Source organism: Prunus avium, chromosome 1, assembly GCF_965620075.1.
Source record: "Prunus avium chromosome 1, drPruAviu1.hap1.1, whole genome shotgun sequence".
Taxonomy (NCBI): domain Eukaryota; kingdom Viridiplantae; phylum Streptophyta; class Magnoliopsida; order Rosales; family Rosaceae; genus Prunus; species Prunus avium.
The window spans coordinates 41,115,802-41,139,741 of record NC_142284.1 but is presented as its reverse complement, the minus strand read 5'-3'; the positions used below and the strand labels follow the sequence as shown (position 1 = coordinate 41,139,741).

Below are 23,940 nucleotides of genomic sequence, written 5' to 3'. Positions count from 1 at the left end.
TATGGTAAGTGGGGAAGAACAGAAGAAGGGTTCTGAGAAAATTGTGTTATATTGAGTTTAATGGATGGTGGAGGTGGAGGTGGAGGATAAGTATGATCATGACGAAAGCAAAATCAATTGGTAAAAGAGGGAGGGAAGTCTCTACAAAATAAAGTGCACTAAGTTATTATCAGCTGAAACTTTCTCGAGGAAAGGTAAGCAGAAATTGACACTTTTGACCACTCAACTCCCACAGAAAATTGCTTGACCTCAAGGATGAACTTGTAGCAAAGTGCTCTGTTTCTTCCACACTGCTGCTTTGCAATTTGCATTAGAGAAAAAGAAAGCAGAAAACTACACAACAACCTAATTTTGAACAGAGAAAGAGAGAAACCACTTGATGATCAATCCAACTTGTGCTATCCAGTTCAGTCACATCTAACGTTGACTCTTTGACGACTATGAATGCCATTAGACATTTATTTGGTTGTTTGAGAAATATGCCCTCCAAACAATGTCATGTTGTTATCTCATATCATCTATTCTACTGAGTTCTTACTGTAAGTGATGATACTCTTAACATAGAGATTAAATTATTAGCATATAAATCAATGGCAAAAATAAAATAAAATAAACAAACCTCCAACCGATATGTACTGCTCCCAAGGAACAACCAGAGTTCCTTGACCATGAACTATTTATTGCAAATGTCCTTTGATGAAAGGATCAATGATGTTCGAGATACAAATATGCATTCTAATCCAAGAACCGCTATTCTTGATCTTAATCAAGAGATTTAGTTGTGGAACGGTGATTACCTTAAGCACGTTGACATACTCAAATATGTTCAAAATTTCGTAGATATTTGGAGTTTCAGATATTTGTGGCTCAAAGATTTGTTGTGATATTAACCCTAAGAGTTCCACAGTGTATATAAACTCATGACATCAAATACCTTACCTAGCACACTGGATAACAAAAGCCTCATTGCGGTTGCGAGTTAGAGATGTGACCCTCAGGCGAAAGGCGGTGATTAGGGAAGAAAAGAAATAAAGCTTGTTGTCTTTTTTTCACGTAAAAAAAGAAGAAGAAAAGAAATAAAGAATACGGATGCACGGGGATTGCCACGCTGGGGGTGCTTCTGGCTGTCAGATGTGTGTTTTCTTGCATACGCTTATGGTCGTTAGATTACGATACAAATTGGGCTTTTCCATATGCTATTTCCAAAGACTATCTGTTGGAAACGACACGTTGTTGAGTTTGGATCAGGTCGAAGATAAGTGGTAGTTCGATTTTGCAACCTGAGCGTACAATAATGGTTTGACTCAGACAAGTCCAACCCTAGGTGATTTGATCTGGCTACTAAGAAATATGCCCTCCAATCTATGTCATGTAGTTATCTCATATCATCTATTCTACTGAGTTCTTACTAGAAGTGATGATACACTTAATATAGAGATTAAATCATTAGCATATAAATCGATGGCAAAAATAAAATAAAATAAAACAAAACCTCAAACCAGTACGTACTGGTCCTAAGGAACAACCAAAATTCCTTGACCATAAACTATTTGTTGTATATGTCCTTTGATGAAAGGATCAATGATCTTAATCAAGAGATTCAGTTCACGAAAGGTGGATACCTTAAGCACGTTGACATACTCAAATATGTTCAGAAGTTCCCATCGATGTTACTTGACCTCATTCAGGCGGTCCAAAGTATTCTTCTAGGCGTTGTAGCACGAGAAGTATTTCCGATAATCCCTCAAACTTTGCATGCGCACAAAATGACCTCCCCTCGCCATCTCCAACATCTCCCTTTGAGATGGGCTGGATCTGATCACCACTGAGGAAGGCCTGGATGCCCTTCGAATCCTCTTCATATGTAGCAAGGCATCGATTCGCCTCCTCATTGTGACTTAAACGAAAGAACGACCGCGTACGTACTTTGCTGGAGAAAGGCCTCCCTCCATATTATGCATATTCATCAGGTAAACATGTCGGACTCTCTCCGCATAAAACTTCTTGAAAACGACAACGACTGCCAGTTGATACTACAAGTCGGTGATCTTTCGGCGACTTTCGATGTATTGAGAAAGAAGTGATGCCATGGATTTAGTGAAAGGGAGTTTCACTAAAATACCCAAAATGGGGGCTGAAATTATAAAAATACCCAACACCCAAAACACTTTATAAACATACCCAAAACTCATCATTACACACACTCAAAACCCATTTATAAACATACCCAAAACCCATCATTACACACATACCCAAAACCCATTTTGGGTATGTTTCTATGTTTAAATAGTGCTTGGGTATTTTTATAAATACATGTCTAGGATTGGGTATTTTTATAAATATCTATTAGTTAGGGAGTTTCTGAATAGTCGTCTGGATTTTTAATTAGAAAAAAAGAAAGGAAAAAAATGTTTTGTTTATGTCCCCACCAATGAAAAGCCCTCAACGCAAAACACTTGGATTGCTAGCGTGGAAATCTTATGGCCGTTGATGTCTCTCTTGCTCCTAATTTAAGCCATTGATCGACTGTACAAACTTTTGGGTCAACTCTTTCAATAATAGCATTTTGTGTTTGATTTATTTATTTCAATAATAATGAAAAATGTAAAAATCAATTGAGTTATTTCGGCAATTGTCATAAAAATATATAGAGTCTACAATGCATGCTGTGGAAATTTATGAACCTGATGAGTTATTATTAAATCCGAAGCTTGGACACCCAACTATATATATAGTATAAATGTTTTCATGATTATGTTTCATAATAATTGGGAGTGGTGAGCGTTTCTAGCTCCAAAGTTTACAACTAAATACTTCTCTATCGAGGGTCTGTTCAATTACATTACAAATACTTGTATTGAACTACAAGGTTCAATGCCTACAATGATGAGATGAGCAATGAGGGAAAACAAAAGGGGGTACTTTGTATCAAAGTTTTGGTTGGGAAAAAGAAAAAGAAAACAAGATTCGATTATACCTAAGTTCAAAATTGTTGTTACATTGGCTTTCTCTTCTTCGGCACTCTCTGCAACTTCCTCCACTTGAGGTAGGTGTTATACGACAGCCCAGAAAAGACCATGACAACAGACCCCCATTGCTTTGTTGACAGAGGATTGCCACTCAGCAAGGAAGACACCACAATACTCACAAACTTGCGGGTAGTGGTAATGGTGGTGTTAGCTAAGGAGCCAAATCGGCTTATGGTTAGGAAAATGAAGTTCTGGCCAACAGCACCACAGAGACAAAAGAGAAGAATGTCCCAAGCTGCTTCTGGATGTCTCTTGCAGAACTGGACTGCCTCAAATCCGCTGCCCCGTGGCCAGCCAAACATGTAGATCATGTTGTATATGGTACCCCATAAATTCATGCCTAACATTATTTCCCAGGCGCTTGTCTTTGGATACCTGAGAAAAGGTTGCAAGTAACAGGATTAAGACTGAATTCTATACTGGTTGCACATAGATGAATCGAAATATCAATTACATTAATCTAATCCTATAATAAGTATAGTTCAGATTCATGTGTGTCTGAGAATAACCGAAAATCAACCAGTACACAAAATGGTTGTAAAAGGATGATGTTGTTCTTTAGCTCATACCTTGCTTTTATGGAATCCTGGGTAGCATTTGTGAATCCATCAAAAGCAAGGTTTAGGAAACACAGTCCATACCCAAGGGGTGCATTTGGGCGAGCCAACTTGCTGATAGTCTTTGAGCTAGTCTGAAATTGACCCAAGCAGACATGACAAAAACATAAGAATAGCAACAAAAACTGCTACATGCATTCACTAATTGTATGAAGAATTACTGAGGACAAATTACAAACAGAAAATTGACGAATGCAAAAGAAGAGTTTCATTATTGTTCCATTCTTAAGACAATATACGCACACACACATGCACACGATCCCTCACCTTCAAGAGTGCAAATATGGATACCCCTCCAGCAACAAGGAGAGTGCAAACATATTCGGGAAAGCTGTATCTTTGCTTGTAGACCAGAGTACCCATTAGCATCACTGCACACAAGTAATAACCTCTTATTAACTCCTCCATTTGCAACGATATCTTTTACTTTGTTTGTATTTGTTTAAGATACGAAAAAAATAATCAGTAAGATAGTCCACAATCTTAACTACCAGAACATAATTTTACAATAAAATGCTGAGTCCCTTATTGAACTTAATGATAAGCATGCTTCTTGTAGTAAGATACACAAAGATAACAAACTTGTAAATATCTGACCTGGAATCATTTTTGAGGACTTTGCCAAGACCTGCAAGTAAAAACCATAGCTTTAATATCCCAAATCAACAGATCCATATATTTGCCAGGGTAAGGTGATCCATAAATTGCTATTTTTCATATTTGTTTTAATTTATTTTAATATAGAGATTTTTAAAAACTCTTTTCTGGTCATCACTTCAATTACTAATTCAACACCCTGATCAACTCAACTCAACGCAACTAATCATTTGTCCAAAATTTTAAAGAGATTTCGACTACATGGACTTTTGCTCCAAACTAATAGAGGTCCTAAGAACGTAAACATTTTTCTGCCACTGAATTTAATCCAAAGGAAATGAAATACTCCACTAATATGTGACAATCATCTGCCTCTGGGCTGATTTGACCCTAAAGAAACCCAAATCAGGCGAACTAGAACTAAGACAGATAGGCATTAAAGCAGATGGCCATTGCAACCAATTTCAATTCTATATATATAGCCATAGCCATATTCTTTCATACTGCCCATTTGGGTTACTGGCCTGGGTACATCATCAAAAAGAGAACTTGAAAGCAAACCTGAGCCGGGTAACTGATATACTTCAAAGCTTCAATCCCCATAGCGGGTCCAATCGTATTAGTAATCCCTGCACTCCAGTATGTCCACAAAGGCGCACCTCCAGCATTCCGACTATTCCAAAGCTTTATCACTGTTTAAATAAACCACATGACAACATTATTATTTAGTTTTTTTTTTCTTTTACTAGCTCAAATCAGTCCACATTACAAGAAATGCAAGGTAAACAGAGAGATTGAAGCTTACTTATATAGGACCAGATTAGGCAGACCACATTTTGGGCCAAGTTTAGGAACGCAAGGTGCTCGAACCTATTCCCATCTGGCCCGAACCGCTTCGTGGACCTAGAAGAAAGATTACAACAGCACCAGATTTTGGTCAGGTCATGTCAAAGATTGAATCTCAAAATTTTGCAGACAATTTAAGGAGCTCAAAAAATCCCCAAAAGGTTGCGTGATCTGCGAAATCCCCAAATGCAGAGAAGAGAAAGAAGACGACTTACAGAGTTTCCTGAAGAACGCCTTGGTAAATATAAGCAGTCCAAATTCCGATGACGCAGAAGCTGAACACCAACACACGCTGGAGCAACGACCCGTGAACTTCCATTTCGGCGCCGATATAATGTGGCCGGAAATATTCCTCTGGATCCGGCCTCTGCCACTTTTTTTGTTTTCTTTTTCCAACTGTTGTTGGGTTTTTTTCACCAAAAATTTTTGGTTGAGATGAGAAGGTTTAAGAGGAAAAGAAGCAGCGGGAGATGGAAGCTACAAGCAAATTAGCCAGGTAATTTTGTTCATAACTGCCACAATACTGGAAACGGGAAGAGACGGTTGATATAGGAGGGCGCGCAGAGGCTACGTGGGTTTTTCAACGTGGACGCTTTTGATTGGGTGGATGACTCTACCTCGCGTTTCTCATTGGCTGCAGAAACGCGGACCCTTCTCCTTGGCAGTTGGCACAATATTGCTATTTATTTTTTTGAGTTTAGGGTTATTATTATTATTTTTGGGTCCGAACCACGAGGTGGTCCTGGATGGGCCCCAACTATGGGTGGCACCTTTAAGCCTTAACCACAACCCAGACTAATCCCCGCTCACACCGGGTCGGCTCGTAAGGGGTAAAGTGCTGGCCAAAGTGGTGACTCCGTACAAGAGCAGGGATCGAACCCCTGACCTCTCTTAAGGAATGAGAGTGCCGAATCACTCACATCAACCACCTTGGTTTGAGTTTAGGGTTATTTTTATTTTGGTAGAATTCACTTCAGTTCATAGGGCTGCTTAATTATCAGTATTTTTTATTTATTTATTTTTTGTGTTGTTAGGTTGTTCGTTAAATGAACACGTGTCATGCTTGATAAAATTTAATATTCATGTTTTTTTTTTTTGGGGTAAAATAGGGGGCAAAGCCCAAACCAAAAAGACTACACAGAAACAAATCTAGGCCTCAAAAGACTATTCTTATCATCATCTAAAATAGACTGCATCTGACCAGGAGGAGAAGAGAGCTCATGATAACCCAAATCCTTATAATGACCCATCTTAGCTAGAAAATCAACAGCAAAATTGGACTCCCTATAGACATGAAGAATGCAGCAATTCCACTGGCTTTTCAAAAGCTCTCTGCACTTGGTAAGCAACATAGACATAGGATGAGAGTCCACCCAATCTCCATTAATCATATCAACAACAAGGGCAGAATCAGTATTAACAGTTATCTAACGCAAACCCAGCTGCCAAGCAAGTTTAAGACCATAATATAAGGCCCAAGCTTTAGCCACAAAGACTTCACCATGACCAAGATTAGCAGAAAATCCTGCTATCCAAATACCATCAGAATTCCTAATTATACCTCCTGCAACAATGCACCCAGAGTCACTCACTCTAGAGCCATCAATATTAAGCTTAAAGAAGCCACAAGGAGGAGGCTGCCAAGCAAGAAACATTTGGGATTGAGAGGTAGCCTTCTTTAAAAGGTTATTAGCCTTATCCCATTCCAGAAGATACTCAACAATAATCTGATTAGGACGACAAGGCATTTGGAAATGAGGCTCAAAGATAGAACGACACCTCCATTTCCAAATGAACCAGCAAGCAACAGCAAAAATACTACACCACTTCAAATTCCTTATATGCCCAGCATTATAAGACAAATTTTCCTTCAACCAACTATCAAAATCAGAGGAAAAGAAATTGATCAAACCTCTAGGTAAATAGAAGGATCTCCAAAGCGCAATAACACGAGGGCAGGAAATAAAGAGATTTTGCAAAGACTCCTCATGATAATGACAGAGAGGACAAGAAGGGTCTCTAGAAAGATGCCTTCTTACTCTCTGCACATTAGTTAAGATCTTTTTTTGATTGAGAAGCCAAGTGAACATTTTAACACGGGGAGGGATCTTTAAGTTACAAATGAAATTCCAAGGAGAACCAAGGACTTCATTAAACCTAGCAGATAACTCATAAGCAGTCTTCACAGAAAAAACTCCATTTGAAGTGGGACCCCATATACAAGTATCAGGTAAATTCCCTTCAACATCAACATGAATACTGATGATCTGCTTAACTGCTTCAGGAAGAAGAGCCCGCAAAAGCTTCTTAATGTTCCAACTAGTCCTAGAAAAATAATTAGACACAGTTTCAGTTTTATCAAACTGATCAGATAAGGGAAAATTAGTATCCATCAAAGGAACATCACCAATCCATGTATCAGTCCAGAATTTGACTCTAGTGCCATTTCCCACTCTCCACTTCATACCATCATTCAAAATGGCAGCTCCATAAATCAAACCTTTCCAAGAGCTGGAAGCCAAAGTACAATTATCATCATAAGCATCGAAACAACAACTACCCCTTAAGTACTTTTTCCAGAGCATCGCAGCCCAAAGACCAGAATCCCCAGCCACAATTCTCCAACTAGCTTTAGATAACATAGCTTGATTCATAAGAGAAGCCTTTTTAATACCCAAACCTCCTAAACGTTTAGTCAAACAAACTGTATCCCATTTAACTAAATGAGTTTTATGATGGGTCTCACTACTTCCCCAAAGAAAACTTTTAGAAGATTTGTCAAGATCTTCACAAAGAGCTTGAGGAAGCTTAGCCGTCTGCATAGTATAAAGAGGAATAGAAGAAGCAATAGACTGGATTAAAGTGATTCTTCCAGCCATAGACAACAATTGACTTTTCCAAGCAGAAAGTTTAGCCTGAACTTTAACCAGAACCCCCTTATATGTGGCCTTGGTAACCCTCCCTTGGACAAGGGGAACTCCTAGATAATTCCCCATATCAGCGGATCTGGTGGCACCACAAGTTAACTCAATTTGATCAACAAGGTCAGACTTAGTATTAGCAGATATGTACAACAAAGATTTCTCAAAATTCACTTGAGGCCCAGAGAGTTCACAAAACTCCTCCAGAGAATTTTTCATAACCATAGCTTGCTGAACAGAAGCCTCACTGAAAAGAATCAAGTCATCCGCAAAGAACATATGCGAAATTAAAGGACTAGACCTCGCTTCCCTAACAGCTTTCCAATCATTCTTTAACACCCTAGCAGCAATGATGTGGCTAAGCTTTTCCATACATAAAACAAAGAGGTAAGGGGAAAGAGGGTCAGCTTGTCTAACACCTCTTTGAGGTTTGAAACTCTCAGTAAGCTCCCCATTCATGATTATTTTATAAGAGACATTCTTGACACAGCTCATAATAAGTTGAAGAGAATTTTCCCCAATACCAATTTCAGCAAGAGTTTGCTCAATAAATGACCAATTCAATCTGTCATAAGCCTTAGAGAGGTCGATTTTCCATGCTATATACCCAGTTTTACCTCTTGCTCTATGGAATCTAGGCAAAACCTCTTGAGCAATGAAAATATTATCTGAAATTTGACGGCTAGGAACAAAGCTAACTTGATTGGGGCTAACAAGCTTACACATAAGAGGTCTGAGCCTTCCAACAATGATCTTAGAAACAACTTTGTATAAAGTGTTACATAGACTAATTGGACAGAACTGCAGCATGCTATGAGGATTAGTGATTTTAGGAACCAGAGTAACAAGAGTACTGTTCAGAAACTCTGGAACGGAACCACTAGAAAAACACTTAGACACCAAAACTTCAATATCTTTCTTACAAAGAGACCAACAGTTATGGAAAAAGATAGCAGAATAGCCATCGGGACCAGGAGCCTTGTAGGGACCAATAGCAAAGAGAGCATCCTGCACCTCCTTTTCAGTCACCTCCTTACTGACAGCAGCCAAATCAGCCTCAGGAATATGAGGAAAAAGAGAAGGCCAAGGACTACGAATGATATCAACAGCATCATCCAAAAAAAGCCCATGAAAATACTCAACATCAAGTGCTTTCAAACCTTCTTTACTAGAGATCCAATCCCCATTATTATCTTTAAGCCTTTCAATCCTATTCCTTCTTCTTCTAACAAGAGTAGTAATGTGAAAGAACTTGGTTTTTCTATCCCCACCCTGCAGCAAAGAAACTCTAGATTTTTGTTTCCAAAACACATCCTCCTGATCCAATAAATCCTCAAACTCCTGTTGAAGATGCTTCTCCAGATTGCTCAAAAAAGGAGAGAAACCCTTACAAAGAGACATTTGAACACCTTGAAGCTTAGCAAGAATTCTCTTTTTCTTTTGAAAAATTTGACCAAAGACTTGAGTATTCCACTCCCGAAGCAGGGGAATCAACATGTCCAATTTATTAGAAACTAAACCTTCCAAATTCTTCCACTCAGCTTTAATGAACTCAGGAAATAAACAATGTTTAAGCCACATTGCCTTAAATATGAAAGGTTTACGCTTAGCTGAAGGAATCTTATCAGAAATAAGACTAATCAAAAAAGGACTATGATCAGAACATCTTCTAGGTAGATGCCTCACGAAAGCTTCAAGAAATAAAACCCTCCACTCCTTGTTACAAATAACACTATCCAATCTCTTCATCACAAAATCACCACCAACTCTCTTATTAACCCAAGTAAACTTGGGTCCCAAAAATCCCAAGTCAATGAGACCATGCTGATCAAACCAGTCCTTGAAACCTCTACTTTTACCAGATAATTTTCCCAATTTTTCATCCTCAAACAAGATTTCATTAAAATCCCCACATACAACCCAAGGAAGATTCCATGAAGCAGCAATAATAGATAAGTTTTGCCAGAGATAAGCTCTCCTAGCAGGGTGCCCATACACAGCAGTAAAAATCCAAGAAATACCTCCAGAAGTCTCAACACAAACAGAAACAGCTTGCTCCATACAATGAATGACTCTCAAGTTGAATTTAGCATCATTCAACAACAGCCAAATACCACCAGAGAAGCCTACAGCATCAGAAATTTCAGCTTTAGGAAAGCCAAGTTGAGAAATGACTTTCTGAGCTTTACTAGAGCTAATTCTAGGCTCCAAAATAATCAACATATCCAACTTATGTCTATATTTAAGATCTTGCATAGCAAGCAAAGATCTCTTATTACATGCCCCTCTAATATTCCAACAACCAATCATTATGATGGAAGGAAGAGAGAAACGGTCAAAAAAGACCTAATCAGCATTGGCAGCCAAAGGTCCTATACACTTGAGACCTTGAGCCTTGCCATCCTCTGCACAACAAGCAGCCACATCAGCGATTAAAGCTTCACCAATTTTAGAATCCAACTGCACACTCTCAGAATCCCTCAAATCTTGAATTTCCATATCTTGATCAGCAGCTCTAGAAACCACAGACATAATATTTGGAGCTCGAGGCTTAGAAGTGGAAGAATGATCATTTCTACGAGCATCAACCTCCCCAATTTCCAAACCTCCATTATCAAAGCTAGTCATAGGCCTCCTAAGATTACTCAAAGCTTGGTCCAACTCAGACACAGATGTTATAGTGGAATCATGAGGCAAATTCTTAGAGCTAGGCCTCAACACAATAGCAGGCCTAGAAGAAGATTTATTTGAAATATCAGACAAAACTTTTCTCGGCCTACCAACCTTTTTCTTGCCCTTATTAGGAGGAGTTGGATCATTCCAACCACCATCATCTTTACTTTGGATAGCCTTCCCATTAATTGACAGAAGATTCTCCAAATTCCCAAAAACATGCTCTTGTTCAATCTCAAAACAATCGTTCTCCAAGATATTAAATCTAGAACCAGAAGCATCATAAATCCTACCCTCAGAATTAACCTTTTGAACAACTTCCTTTTTATCTTTCTGAGGCAAAGCATTGCTAGAATGAGAAACCTTCTCCTGTCTCTTCTGGACTACCTCAGGGCTAACACCCTTTCCTTTATCTTCACTAGTAGTAGTCCCATTTTTAAAATTCTTCTTCCAAGCTTTTCTAGTCGGAACAACATTCCAGATACCAAAACCTGCCTTATCCCCAGTGGGATCAATTGGGCCTCTTTGATTATCATCAAGCCTCAACTTATGTAACTTCTCCATTTGATGAGAACGCATCTCTTCTTGAATATCCCCAGTCATATCCATATCAGTCTCATTGTCCTTATGGACAAGGTTAGCACAAGGACAATACTCTTATTGTGCCCAACTCTGCAGCAATTAAAACAAATCACAGGGAGATTTTCGTATTCCACTCTCACAGGCCTACCTTCAACAACTAGGTAAGGGATGAGAGGCTTATTCAAATCGATTTCAACACAGACCCTTGTAAACTTACCTCTCATCTGACCTACAGTATGGACATCCACCTTATATGATGAGCCAATCAAATCCCCAACACACTTAATAGTCTCATAATTGAAAAATTCAACTCCCATACCAGATAATCTCACCCAAATAGTAATGCGGGAAACATGCTCCTCAACTGCACAATAATTAGGTCTCCATTTTTTAACAGCAACATACTGTCCTACTACTACCCAAGGACCCCCAGTTAACACATGCAACAAATCCTCCTCAAGGACAAAACGAACAATGAAGAACCCATTGTCTAAATCAACCAATTGCATTGGTTCCTTAAGTCTCCAATGCTGCTTCAGCCGTGCAAGGACAAAATTTTAGGTATGAGTCTTCCCTACAAACTGGATAATCACATAATTTTTCCAAGGTCTATAGATCTTATTCTTAACATGTTCAGAAAAATGAATCGAATGACCATAAGGAGAATCCTTAACTTCATAATCACCAAATTCAATAGAGAACCCATCCTTCTCCATTCCTTCATAATATTCAAAACAAGAAGAGCTTAGTAACTTATCTTTGAAATTGACCTGTGGCATGGGAGGGATCTGATTGGACTGATCCATGCCACCATCATCGCTTCCAGGAGGCACAAACTCCTCTGAACGGAATCGTTTGGATGAACCCTCCTTCATGACAACAGGACTCTCCGTAGGCCTGTGAGCTGAAAACTTGAAACCAGGAGACGCAGAAGCCTTTGAGCTGATCGGATCTGGAGGATTTGGGCAAGAGATCGCAGAAGGAAAGGGAGCGTGTGGAGCACGTTCAAACGCACTCATAGCGACACACCTCTCTCTATAATGTATCAATTTTCAGAACAGAAGCCAATATTGGTATCTATTTTCAAACCAATTTGTCCTTGCAAAGTATGAACATGTATAATGTCAATATTCGTGTTTTTAATTTTAACATTTAAACACATGAACCTTTTGAAATAGTTTCAATGTGGATTTGTAATTAGGCGTACGGTCAGAAATTCTATTACAAATTAGTGGGAAAATAATCTAAATACAAGTCCCCATTTTCAAATGGGTAAATGGCCGAATACCCCCCCTGAACTATTTCGATTGTCGAAATGTCCACTTTGAATTATTTTTTCAGCCAATTTAGCCCTCAGATTATTTTAAATGGTCAATTTAGCCCCTGCCGTTAGTTTTCATCCAATTTTCTGTCCAAATGTCACATGTTAGGCACGTGACTCACTGTTCAATTAAAAATTAATTTTTTTTTAAAAAGTTTAAAATAATTAAATTGTTAAAACTACAAAATTGAAAAAAAAAAAAATGAAAAAAAAAAAGGAGCATAGCTTGACCGACATTGGGGCTTTTAGGGCTAAGAATCTGACGATTACGAATGGATGGGGCTAGAGGGAGCTTGGCGGAGAGGACTTTTCCCAGGATTTGTATATGGGAATCTGATGGGGAAGCTAGGGATATTATTTGTGATATTATCGATAATGTGGAGGCTTCGATGTTCTATAGAAACGGCACAGGTTTTTGGCGAGCCTAAGAAGCTTGGCCATACCATATCAAAAGGGCATAAGAACTGCGATTTGATGCTCAATCTTCAACTGGGTATTAGGTACTTCTTCTAATTTTTTGATTTTACAAGTCGTGGAGTGATTTTTTGCTTATGGGTTTTCTTTATCAATGGAGGCTGGTGTTTGATGTTGTGGTGTTTTTGGTTTTTAGATACTGTATTGGGAAGCATGATTTGATAGTGAGGGATCTTAAGCCCAGTAATTTCAATCCCAAAGAGAAGTTCTAGACCAGGTTTAGGAAGGATAGAACAAAATGCCGCCCCATTAGAGGTTAATGTAATTAAAATATGCTATGCTAAACAAGCCACGACTGTTTGCTTCTTCTTCTTTGATTGTGAGTTAAAAGAATCTGTCACTTCTCACACACAGCTTCCACAAAGGCTTCATGAAGTTCTTGTGTCTAACTCATTCTGGGTTTGGTTGGAGGTGCAGTGGACAATGGTTCAGGCCTGGGACGAAAAGATTGAACGGGATGATGTTGAATCTGGCCCGGGTGCATAAGGATATCAGAATATGGGTTGCACTTGAATCGGATTCTTGAAAGAAAGTGAGAGGGAGAGAAGAATAAGAAGGAAAAATGAGAGAGAGAGAGAGAGAGAGAGAGAGAGAGAGAGAGAGAGAGAGAGAGAGAGAGAGAGAGAGAGAGAGAGAGAGAGATGGGGAGAGAAGAAAGAAAAGAGAGGGAGGAAGAAGAAGGAAAATGAAAAAGAATAAAAAAAAGAGAAAGAGAGAAGAAATCATGATTTTACATCTTCTTTATTATTTTTTGGTATTGTCCTTGTAAAAAATGACAAACTTACCCTTATAATTAACAGAAAATTGGATGGAAGTCTAAAAACTTGACGACAGGGGCTAAATTGACAATTTAAAATAATCCGAGGGCTAAATTAGCTGAAAAAAGAATTCATAGTGGACATTTCGATAGTCGAAATAGTTCAGGGGGGTATTTGGCCATTTACTCTTTTCAAATCAACACACGCTGGCCCAAGCCCACTATTTCGTGTTGGGCTTTCTGGGCGGCCATTGTGCATAAAAGAAAATAAAAATTAAAAGAAAAAGAAAAGGGAAATCGCCAATAGGCTTGGAGGACGTGGAGGACCTATACTCACATAGGTGATAGGTGGCTATGGTGGATATGGCTAGTGGTGGGAACGCCACGTTATTCAATTCTCCTATGCATAGTTGGTATGGTCATACGTATAAAATACTTACATATATTATTTGGTAAATTTCTTGAAAAAATTCGGCAATTATATAATAGTATAATATTACATGATTGCCAAATAATATGGTACGTTAAAAATATGCGAATAATACGTATACAAATGAATAATATGTTTATGTATTTTGTATAATTAAGACACGTAAATAGGTTTATAAATACGTATGTATACACACATTATATACGAATTGCCTAACTAAGTGTTATGCATGTATAATCATAGTGTCTTACTATCATTGGCATACACACGTCTTGATAAGAAATCAACGGTTGGCATTTGGTAGGTGAGGGGTGGGTACGAGTTTCTTTCTTCCTTAGTGTTCTCACTCCTTTCCCTATCATTGTCTTTGCATGATTTTTTCACCTCCTGCAACAATCACTACTAGACAAGACAACTAACATTCCCCTTTTCCCTTTCTTTCCAAAGTTTCTTTCTTGAATATAAAAAGGAATACGAGGGGATTCACTATAGCGAAAGTAGTTAAAAACAGTTATTCATATACTTTGATTCGGTGTTTATTGTTCTCAATGCCGGTGTAAAATAAATCGATAAAAAGGAATACGGATTTTAACCCATCATACTCAAAGCTAGCCTAAAATTCAAAGTAAACAAAAAACAGAATTGTCATTTAGTTTTCTAATTGGACGAGTTACAACACAACTTTAAAGCATCCAACACTAGCGCTACTAAGATAGAATTAATTGTCTTTTGTTGTATGCAGAAACATTTTCTGATCAAGACATTTGACAAGTCTCAACATTTCTCCATCGACTCATTAGGTAATTTCACCGGGCATCATCCCCAGAGTATTACCAGATCATTTTTTTTTTCTTCCACCATTGACAAATTCAGCTCAGTAATTAAAAATTCTTCTCAATATTCAATCTCATCTCTTCTAGAAGAATTTCCTAAAACAGAAGTTGTTCTTCCATCCAGCGTTATTAAGTTACTAATACTTTCCCAACGTAATTAGGAAACATTATCTATAAAACAAAGAATTATCTGATGGAACCTTTTCCCTTGCAGCATTTATTTCTTTATTCAGATATATAGCAGTAGGGTCTAGTGTGAAAACGGTTTGCGCATGCAAAGAATTCCAGTCAAGGCATATATCAAATTTCTACGCAATATTATTAGCACAAGGCTGTCCACATGCTTCCTCAAATCAAACCCTCTCTCTCTCTTCCATTTGTTTTTGCTTTAGCCAATTACCTCACACATGACTTCCTATGTCCATTCCCAAATATACCCCTCAAACAGTTTGCAACATTAAGCTTAAGATTTTATTTTATTTTTCAAACGTGACTTAGACGGTTGTTGATCGGGTAGTGTGACTTTCTCTTTACACCGAGTCTTTAAGATATTTCTTTTTTTAATTTTAAAAAAAATTATAATGATTAAGACAATTATTCGAGAAGGTGTTGGAGGGTATCAATCCTTCGTAGCTAAAAGATGAAATGAAATTATTGACCGAATAAAAAAGATGGTCACGAGCCATTTAGTGAGTCAACCAATACTGTAGTGTGTGTGCCCACAAATACTTGGTAAATTGAATTGGTGGTGTGAAATCGGAATCGAAGGCTGGAAAGCATCTATATTCTATATAGGTAGGATCGAGTGATAAACAAGCATTCTTCTTCCACCTTTATTTAAATCGAGTGTTGCTATATTATTATTTTACTTTGCACTATCAACATTTAAAAAAAAATTATTATTCTTTTGCTTCTTTGACTCTTACAAAGTCGACTAATGGAGATTTGAATTAATTAACCCATACACATCATTGCAATTTGTAAGCCATTATATATAAATATAATTATTTATGTACTCACCCGTCTCGCCTCGTGCAATATTCATAACATTTCAATATCCTAGTTACAATAATAAAGAAAAACAAATGTAGTAACATATTCAAAATCATCTCAAATTCTGATAAGAAATACAATAAAATTCGAGTTATTCTTCTCACAAATTAACATTCATTTTTAAATATCAGCCGTCCACTTTGATACTATTGAAATCACAAAAAGGGTTATTAATCCACACTAAATTAGGCACTAATGACGATTGTACTATTAGAACTGATGTTGGCATCTTCTTTTATTTAATCAATTTCTTCCCCAAAGAAAACAAAAAGAATTATGGACATCACAGGTAGGTTCAATGGAAATAGAGAGAAGGGTACTTTCGTCATTCTCACAAATGATGGCTCATTGACAAACTACAAGTCCACACGAGGGAGGGCTATTAAAGAGAATTCACGAGGTGAAGGTGGTGCGCACGTCACTGGTGAGCGAGCCCCCACGCGTTTGTCGTCACTCTTAAACGAGGCGAAGCCTTAGCCAAGGCAGACTCATTCTGTCTGCAAAATTTCTTCTCTGTTTCCATTTCCGCACCTTCACCGCTCTTTCTTCTTCTTCTTCTTCTTCTTCTTCTTCGTCTTCTCCCCTCATATTATTTGTATTTTCTCAGAAAGTAGCACAATCATATAAAACCCAGAACAAGTCAGCTACAGTTTCTTCTTCCCTCTTTGCAATGACTTGCTGATTGTTTACCAACAAAACCTTGTGTTCGTAAGAAGTCGTAAAGAGACTAAAAAGAGAGTGCCTTTGGGATTTGGAGTAGCAAATGGGAAACTGCTTAGATTCTTCAGCTAAAGTAGACACAGCACAGAGCTCCTTTGGTACTTTGGGTATCTTATAAATAATTTACTATGAAAATTACCTTATTTGTTCATATTTCTGAATGAACTGGTCTTGTATTTTGATGGGTTATATTTTGTTGTTTCTTTGATGGGTATATTTTGATGTTCTTCTGAGAGTCTTTTTTGGTTTAAAGTAATGGAATTTTAGCAGGTTTGGTTGTTTTTCACTGGATAGAAAGTTGTGTTCGTTTTGGGTTCTAGGTAGCTCGGTTGAATAAGATCATTAGCATTTTTGGAGCAACTTCTGCTTGGTATTAAATGAAGTCTCTTTCTTTGTTTAGCTCCTGGTTTCATTTTTTCTGCGCATATTCGTAAATGGAAGATCTGTCTCTCTTTTTTAAAAAAAAAAAAAAAATTCCTAATGAACTTTTTTTTCCCCCAATGAATCGTCGATTTTTTCACTGTCATTTATAAGTTTTTAATCTTTATTTAGCCGTTCCTGTTACAACCATAGGATATTTTTCCCATTTAAGGAGAATATAGGAACACGTTGAAGACAGCCTTATAGAGTTTGTCATTATTTGGTAATGCTCAATGCACTTTTGGTAATCTCATTTAGGCTCATAATTGTTACATTTTTCTCAGTTTGCTTTTGTCTAAAAATGGGGTCAATCTATGAGAGTGAATTTTGACAATTATTTTCGTTACTATGATCATGTGAAGGTTTAGCTTTAATGGCACGCTAAACTCTCTAAAAGCAACGACTTTAGTAACATTCGGGGTCTGATGGGAAAATTATGGAGGACCTTTGTGCCAAAAGAAAGGTGTTTTTATGGTCCTCAAAAGATGCTTAATTTCAGATGTCTTTTGTGAGCCAGTCTAGCTTGTAGTCTTCTTTGAGATCACCTGATAACTTAAAACTCTGTACGTTGATCTACCAGTTTACATAGTTGTCCTCTTAGAATCCAATAAAAATATTATACACTCTTAATGTTTTCAATTTTGAATTAATTTGCAACATACTCTTGAAGATTTGTACTACATATGACATTTCTTGAGGAACGATCTAATTGGTGTAGGCCTACTTTTGTTTTTCTCTCTCAATTTACTAATTGATTGTTGATTACCAACTACTTCTCCTGTCAGGATCAGGGGTTTCCAAAATTTCCAGCAAAACCAGCCCTTCCTCAGCTCCCTCCCGCTTGACCATCCCATCATCTAGTGAAAGGAGCAATGGTTCAAGTCTTCCTACCCCAAGAACTGAAGGTGAAATATTGTCGTCTCCAAATTTGAAAGCCTTCTCATTCAATGAACTAAAGAATGCCACCAGAAATTTTCGCCCTGACAGTCTTCTCGGTGAAGGAGGATTTGGTTATGTTTTCAAAGGATGGATTAATGAACACACATTGACAGCTGCAAAACCAGGGTCCGGAATGGTTGTTGCTGTCAAGAAGCTCAAACCTGAAGGTTTCCAAGGCCACAAGGAGTGGTTGGTAGGTTTCTTCTATAACAATTTTCTGTATGTGTGTTGTGTATAAAATCTCATGTTTGGCTTATTTACTGATAGCCAATAAATTTCAGACAGAAGTAAATTATCTTGGCCAACTGTACCATCCAAATCTGGTTAAGCTAATCGGGTACTGCTTGGAGGGTGAGAACCGTCTTTTAGTGTATGAGTTCATGCCGAAAGGAAGCTTAGAGAATCATCTGTTTAGAAGTAAGTGATGTATCCCTCTGATGTTAATAATTCCCCCCACCCTCATCTCACAATTGTTTAAATTATCTTGAAGTTAAACTTTTATGCGCATTTTCTTTCAAGGGTTTAAATCTCAAACAAGGTTGCATTTGCAATTTTGAAGAAACTCCTTGGTTTGGGCTTGAAACCTATGTAATGTTGAACTTTTACATTTGTTTCACAGGAGGGCCGCAACCACTTTCATGGGCAACAAGAATGAAAGTGGCCATAGGTGCTGCCAGGGGCCTCAGTTTTCTTCATGAGGCCGAATCACAAGTCATATATCGGGACTTTAAGGCTTCCAATATCTTACTAGATTCAGTATGTTGAACAAAGAGGACACTAGTTCATCCCTTTAGCAGTTATGCCTAAATATTTTATGATTAAATTGGATAAATCACTGACGTTATGGTGCATGGGGGTCCAGGAATTCAATGCGAAGCTTTCTGATTTTGGCTTGGCTAAGGCGGGCCCCACTGGTGACAGGACTCATGTATCTACTCAAGTCATGGGTACTCAAGGCTATGCAGCACCTGAATATGTTGCTACAGGTATGTTTAATGTCTATATTAAGTATTGTTGCTATTTCACCTTTGAACAAAGTTTGCATTGAGGCATCTTTTTATGGCCATTTCACCAAACTTCCCATAGTCCGGGCTGGTCATCTCTAACACTTTGATTAGAGGAGTCACCTTGGTGCCAGTTGACTAATAATTAGTGATCATTTGCAAACTTTCTGTTCAGGTGAAAAATTAGGGAATATAGTAATTCTCTGGACTGATATCTAAATAGTGCGATTTGATTTTTGATATTTGGAATTTACTCATCTATTGATTCAAAAGGTCAAGAAAGAAAAAAGTTAAGCTTTTGAGTTGTATCTGGGAATAATTTCTTGGTAGAAATTTGATTTATTCTTAATATTTGACATTAAGATTTCTTCAAGGTGGAACTTTTGTAAAAATGGGCCCTGCATTTATGTGCAAGCCATAGTTGTGGCGGAAACAATACAAAGAATCTTGAGTACTTGGATTCACTGTGTTCACATCACATAGTAATGCTTCTTTACTTGGCTTACACCCATTTTCATTGTTTTAACAGGTAGATTGACTGCTAAAAGTGATGTGTATAGTTTTGGTGTTGTATTACTGGAACTATTGTCTGGACGGCGAGCTGTCGATAAAACAAAAGTTGGTCTCGAGCAGAATCTTGTAGACTGGACAAAACCATATTTGGGTGACAGAAGAAAACTATTTCGGATTATGGACACTAAGTTGGAGGGCCAATATCCCCAGAAAGCAGCCTTTACAGCTGCTACTCTTGCTTCACAATGCCTATGCGCAGAATCTAAACTTAGGCCAACAATGTCAGTGGTATTAGCTACGCTGGAACAACTTGAAGCCCCAAAAACTGCAGCCAGAAACTCTCAATCAGAACAGCAGACGCTTTCTGTTCCTCACCGGAGGTCACCAATGCGACAACACCATTCTCCTCTCAATATAACACCAAGTGCATCCCCATTGCTATCCCACCGGCAATCTCCACGTGTGCGTTGACGGAGAGTCTCCTTTATGTAAATTACTTATTTGACTCCATAATTTGTTTACATAGCATCAAGTTTGGGCATGTAATTTGACACAGTTTTGAGTTATTCTGAGGTTACTTCCACCTGTAATTCCAGAAGCTATGTAGCTATTTTGTAGTGGTAATCTGCTTGATGTTTATAGTGTATAAAGTTAGCCATCTATCAGTATATATAATTTTGCCGGGTGACAGACATTCATTATCCTGTCACAACTGCTGGTGTCAAATTATCTTGTTGCCAATTTAATCCGTTCAAGTACATGCTATTCTCTCTCTCTCTCTCTCTCTCTCTCTCTCTTGTTACTTATAAAACATTTATGCTTTGTAAAATATTGTTGTACTTGCTGTAGTAGGGTTTGCTAAAGCATTGGTTCTTTGATGAAGGCTGGGCATGACAAATCCAGATTTTTTTTAGGCAAACATGCTGGTTCAACTTTTTTCCTTGTGTACGTGGATGGTCTCTTAATCACTGGAAAAGGTGATGTTGAAAACTGAAACTAGCTTCTTGAAGCGGGTTCTTCTTAAAGAAAAATTCATATTAAAGATTTGGGTTCTCTTTAATATTTCCTTGATGTTGAAATTATGAGATTGGATGACGGCTTATTTTCCCATTGAAAACTTGTTCATGAGAATTATCATGATACTAGAATGCCAGCTAGCTAGTTACCAATAGAGCATTACTTGCAGCTCAATGACCCAATTCTACTAGTTGTATATAATGCCTGCCATTACCATATGACCAAAAGCAATTCAAGCAAAAACTATTTCCTTTGTTTTCATACACAATGTTGTAGCGTGACATTGTGGGATATAGCATTATCAAGGAAATCAGCTTACTATGCCTGACATCCATTTCGTCCGGGGAAAATGCTTCTGTAAGGAGGGCATGGGGTGAACGTAGTAACATGGACCGAGATCCGATTGCTGCTGCTGCTGCTTCTGTTTTCTTGTAACTGCTCCAAATCACCCACAACTTCAGCCATTGTTGGTCTGCTCTTGGGGTCTGAATCAAGGCACCGGAGGATGAGCTCAGAAAACTTGTGAGCTTCTTCCACAGGGAAGTTATTTCCAAGTCTCTGGTCAATCACATGATGCAGCTTCCGCCTGTTGCTAAGATATGGTTCAGCCCACTTAGTTAGATCACCCGCCATCCCATCCGAGTATTTCTTCACGGCACAGGAGCCTGACAAAATCTCCAAGAGCACCACACCAAAGCTGTATACATCGGTTTTGAGTGTCACATGCCCTGCAAAAATGAAAAACACATTACCTTGTTTAGGACTATGAAATGTCCGGCATGCCGGCTGTATACAATGTCCTCGTAAAATAACTGGTCAAGCAACCAACACGTGAAGTACGAAATGTGAGAGATGCTGTATACACCGGTTGTACGTAAGGATTCTTATAATTAATTGCAGGCTCCTCTGCCCTTGTAGATTTTGGTGTCTGGTTGAGTACCTGTCCCTATGTATTCAGGTGCAATGTAGCCTTTGGTGCCAAGAATCCTTGTCATTACATGGTCCTGGCCATCTCGGGGTCCATATTTAGCAAGGCCAAAGTCTGAAAGCTTAGCATTGCAGTCCTGCAGTGTTGGTTAATAATCATCAGGTTGATATATAGCCACAAAAATAAGGTGAACACAGCTTGGTGCCCTCATCAGAATCTACTTGTTATCTTATATGTCAAGAAACATGAGTGACAGAAACTCACATCATCCAACAGAACATTTGAAGCTTTTAGATCGCGATGAATGAATGGCGTCTTATGAGTGTGAAGACAATTCAGAGCCTTGGCCGCCCCAAGTGCTACTTTGATTCTTCTGCTCCAATCTAGTTGTGTAGCATTTTCTGTTTATGCCAATCAACTCAACTTTAGCTCAATAACTTCCTTCTAAGCTTAACTCTAGGCTCTATTACATGCAGCCAACATAATATGTAAAAAAGAAAACACAGAACTTTCTTCTTCTCTCTCTATCTGAGTGCTGTACCTGTCATGAGTTGGGCCTCCAAGCTTCCTCCGCTCATATACTCATAGACCAACATTCTGTGCTCACCTTCGCAGCAGTACCCTATTAGCCTCACTATGTTTGGATGGCTTATTTTGCTCATAAATTTCCTCTCATTCTGCAGGCATAACATAAACCTCACACACAAGCAGACAGAGAGGCAGAGAGAAACTGTGAGAGTTAAAGAAATAACAAAAGCTGACCTCCCATTGTTCATGGCCTTGTGCTCCAGTCTTCCTGAGCCTTTTGATAGCAATAGGAAATCCTTCGCTTGGTTTTGCAGCAGAGTTCATGTTGCAATAACTGACATACCCTTTGTAGACATCGCCGAATCCGCCTTGCCCGATTAAATTCTTACTGCTAAATTTGCGTGTGGCAGCTTTCAAGGAACTATAACAAAAGCAGTAAAGCTTGTAATCCCGGAACACTCCTTCCTTCCTAGTAACCGTCTCCGAAGTCCAATTTTTTGGGCTTGGAGTGGCTGTATAACCATGCCTTGTATTTTTACCAATCTTTTCTGCAGCTACATACACACAAATAGAAAGAACAAAATAATTAGCAAAGGAAAAGAAATGACTTTTAAAATAGATACAATAAGTACCTATATCTGTGTTTGAACAGACGATTGAATTCCTTTCTTGAAGTGGTAATCTACGTCTTTCATGTCTACTCTGCTTTTCTGTCACAAACCATTTTATATTCATTAGAGAAGTAATAAACACAAACATTTTTTCAGCAAAAAATGGACATTTTTTTAAGTACCTTGACCTTGTAAGAAAGTTGGGGAAGCAGTTGGAGCTCTCTCTTCAACTGTTCCATTAATCTTCTTCTTGGGGAGAGAAACTTGTAACCCAATGTCCCCTTTACCAAATGACAGAGGAAAAGATTTTCAAGTTAAAAACTTCATGCCTTAAATATTCTCATCATAATGATCATAAGATGAATGCAAACAAACCAGTGGGAGGCCTTGGAATAATGGCAACTGGTGACTCTGGCACTTGAATCTTTTTCCTCAAGCAATTTCCCATCACCCCAGTTGTTGATGACAATTGTGGTAGAAGAAGCAGAACCGAAAGACATTAATTAAGGTTGTGAGGAAAGAGATCAGAGACTTTGGTTAATTATATTAATGACAATGAGGAACAAGGTGCAGTAGAATGATAAACACGATTATAATTAATTAAAACTAAATACAACCTAGTTATAGATGATCTGGTGATGTGAGCTAGGTGGGTAAACTACGTGCGGGGTTTGAAGTTATTTCGATGATTAAGGACAACGCAACACTGCTGCCGATTATTACAAGGTGATCAAGTTTGGAAAAAACTATGAAATCTTTTCTCTTGTCACAATTTGTCATTAGGAAATGTGCACATGGTTGCTCTATGCCTCTATCAAAACAGCTTAGATTGATGATTGATATTGATCCTAACTTCCTAATTAATATTATATTAGTGGTTGGATTAGTAATTAAATGGTTAATACAGCTGGAAGAGGTGGTCTGGGCGCAGCTTCTCAACCTGAGGGTCAAGATGGTGGGTGTAAAGACAAAAAACCGATTCTTCTAGTATTAGTAAAAGGGGATGAAGATTATAGTACACAGTCAACTCTAGTCAGCTTTACTTTTTTCATTTTCCCTTTTTTAATCAAATAAGCAAGGATTTTGTGCCCCGCGAGTTTGGGGTTTCTGAACCATTGAAGAAGTTA

General features: G+C 38.2%; 4 protein-coding genes across 6 annotated transcripts; 1 reads left to right on the top strand and 3 right to left on the bottom strand.

The window, feature by feature from the left end:
• Window positions 1–2,728: 2,728 nt before the first annotated feature.
• Window positions 2,729–5,622, bottom strand: UTR3 (UDP-galactose transporter 3). Its single transcript, XM_021951909.2, has 7 exons — window positions 5,305–5,622; window positions 5,049–5,146; window positions 4,805–4,935; window positions 4,244–4,274; window positions 3,914–4,017; window positions 3,599–3,720; window positions 2,729–3,404 (listed from the first exon to the last, which is right to left on the bottom strand). Exons 1-7 carry the CDS (start codon window positions 5,406–5,408, stop codon window positions 2,996–2,998), a joined length of 999 nt encoding a protein of 332 aa, XP_021807601.1. The 5' UTR covers window positions 5,409–5,622; the 3' UTR covers window positions 2,729–2,995.
• An 894-nt stretch (window positions 5,623–6,516) lies between these two features.
• LOC148297837 (uncharacterized) lies at window positions 6,517–10,320 on the bottom strand. The gene has a single exon (XM_088248570.1). The coding sequence runs from the start codon at window positions 10,318–10,320 to the stop codon at window positions 6,517–6,519; it is 3,804 nt and encodes a 1,267-aa protein (XP_088104696.1).
• A 6,247-nt stretch (window positions 10,321–16,567) lies between these two features.
• Window positions 16,568–20,319, top strand: APK2B (protein kinase 2B). Of its 2 annotated transcripts, none has more exons than XM_021951756.2 (6): window positions 16,568–16,951; window positions 18,059–18,405; window positions 18,494–18,629; window positions 18,832–18,968; window positions 19,075–19,198; window positions 19,746–20,319. In XM_021951756.2, exons 1-6 carry the CDS (start codon window positions 16,897–16,899, stop codon window positions 20,198–20,200), a joined length of 1,254 nt encoding a protein of 417 aa, XP_021807448.1. In that variant the 5' UTR covers window positions 16,568–16,896; the 3' UTR covers window positions 20,201–20,319. The 2 variants fall into 2 exon arrangements, with proteins under 2 accessions (XP_021807448.1, XP_021807447.1); XM_021951755.2 differs by having other exon boundaries at window positions 16,568–16,960.
• Window positions 20,320–20,577: 258 nt separating this feature from the next.
• On the bottom strand, window positions 20,578–23,509 carry LOC110751406 (putative serine/threonine-protein kinase PBL18). Of its 2 annotated transcripts, XM_021951876.2 has the most exons (8): window positions 23,189–23,509; window positions 22,996–23,094; window positions 22,835–22,912; window positions 22,437–22,756; window positions 22,216–22,351; window positions 21,939–22,075; window positions 21,687–21,810; window positions 20,578–21,474 (listed from the first exon to the last, which is right to left on the bottom strand). In XM_021951876.2, the coding sequence occupies exons 1-8, from the start codon at window positions 23,259–23,261 to the stop codon at window positions 21,065–21,067; spliced, it is 1,377 nt and encodes a 458-aa protein (XP_021807568.1). In that variant the 5' UTR covers window positions 23,262–23,509; the 3' UTR covers window positions 20,578–21,064. The 2 variants fall into 2 exon arrangements, with proteins under 2 accessions (XP_021807568.1, XP_021807567.1); XM_021951875.2 differs by having other exon boundaries at window positions 22,437–22,912.
• Window positions 23,510–23,940: the final 431 nt, after the last annotated feature.

Excerpts from the sequence above, each read along its gene's own strand:
- UTR3 (XM_021951909.2), bottom strand. The coding sequence starts at position 5,408 with ATGGAAGTTCACGGGTCGTTGCTCCAGCGTGTGTTGGTGTTCAGCTTC. Across the intron at positions 4,275-4,804 it reads ATATCAGTTACCCGGCTCAG|GTCTTGGCAAAGTCCTCAAA; the intron begins GTTTGCTTTCAA and ends TTTTACTTGCAG. Across the intron at positions 3,721-3,913 it reads CCATATTTGCACTCTTGAAG|ACTAGCTCAAAGACTATCAG; the intron begins GTGAGGGATCGT and ends GGTCAATTTCAG.
- LOC148297837 (XM_088248570.1), bottom strand. The coding sequence starts at position 10,320 with ATGATTGGTTGTTGGAATATTAGAGGGGCATGTAATAAGAGATCTTTG.
- APK2B (XM_021951755.2), top strand. The coding sequence starts at position 16,897 with ATGGGAAACTGCTTAGATTCTTCAGCTAAAGTAGACACAGCACAGAGC. Across the intron at positions 18,406-18,493 it reads AAGGCCACAAGGAGTGGTTG|ACAGAAGTAAATTATCTTGG; the intron begins GTAGGTTTCTTC and ends AATAAATTTCAG. Across the intron at positions 18,630-18,831 it reads AGAGAATCATCTGTTTAGAA|GAGGGCCGCAACCACTTTCA; the intron begins GTAAGTGATGTA and ends TTTGTTTCACAG.
- LOC110751406 (XM_021951875.2), bottom strand. The coding sequence starts at position 23,261 with ATGGGAAATTGCTTGAGGAAAAAGATTCAAGTGCCAGAGTCACCAGTT. Across the intron at positions 22,913-22,995 it reads AACTTTCTTACAAGGTCAAG|AAAAGCAGAGTAGACATGAA; the intron begins GTACTTAAAAAA and ends GGTTTGTGACAG. Across the intron at positions 22,352-22,436 it reads AAGGCCATGAACAATGGGAG|AATGAGAGGAAATTTATGAG; the intron begins GTCAGCTTTTGT and ends TTATGCCTGCAG.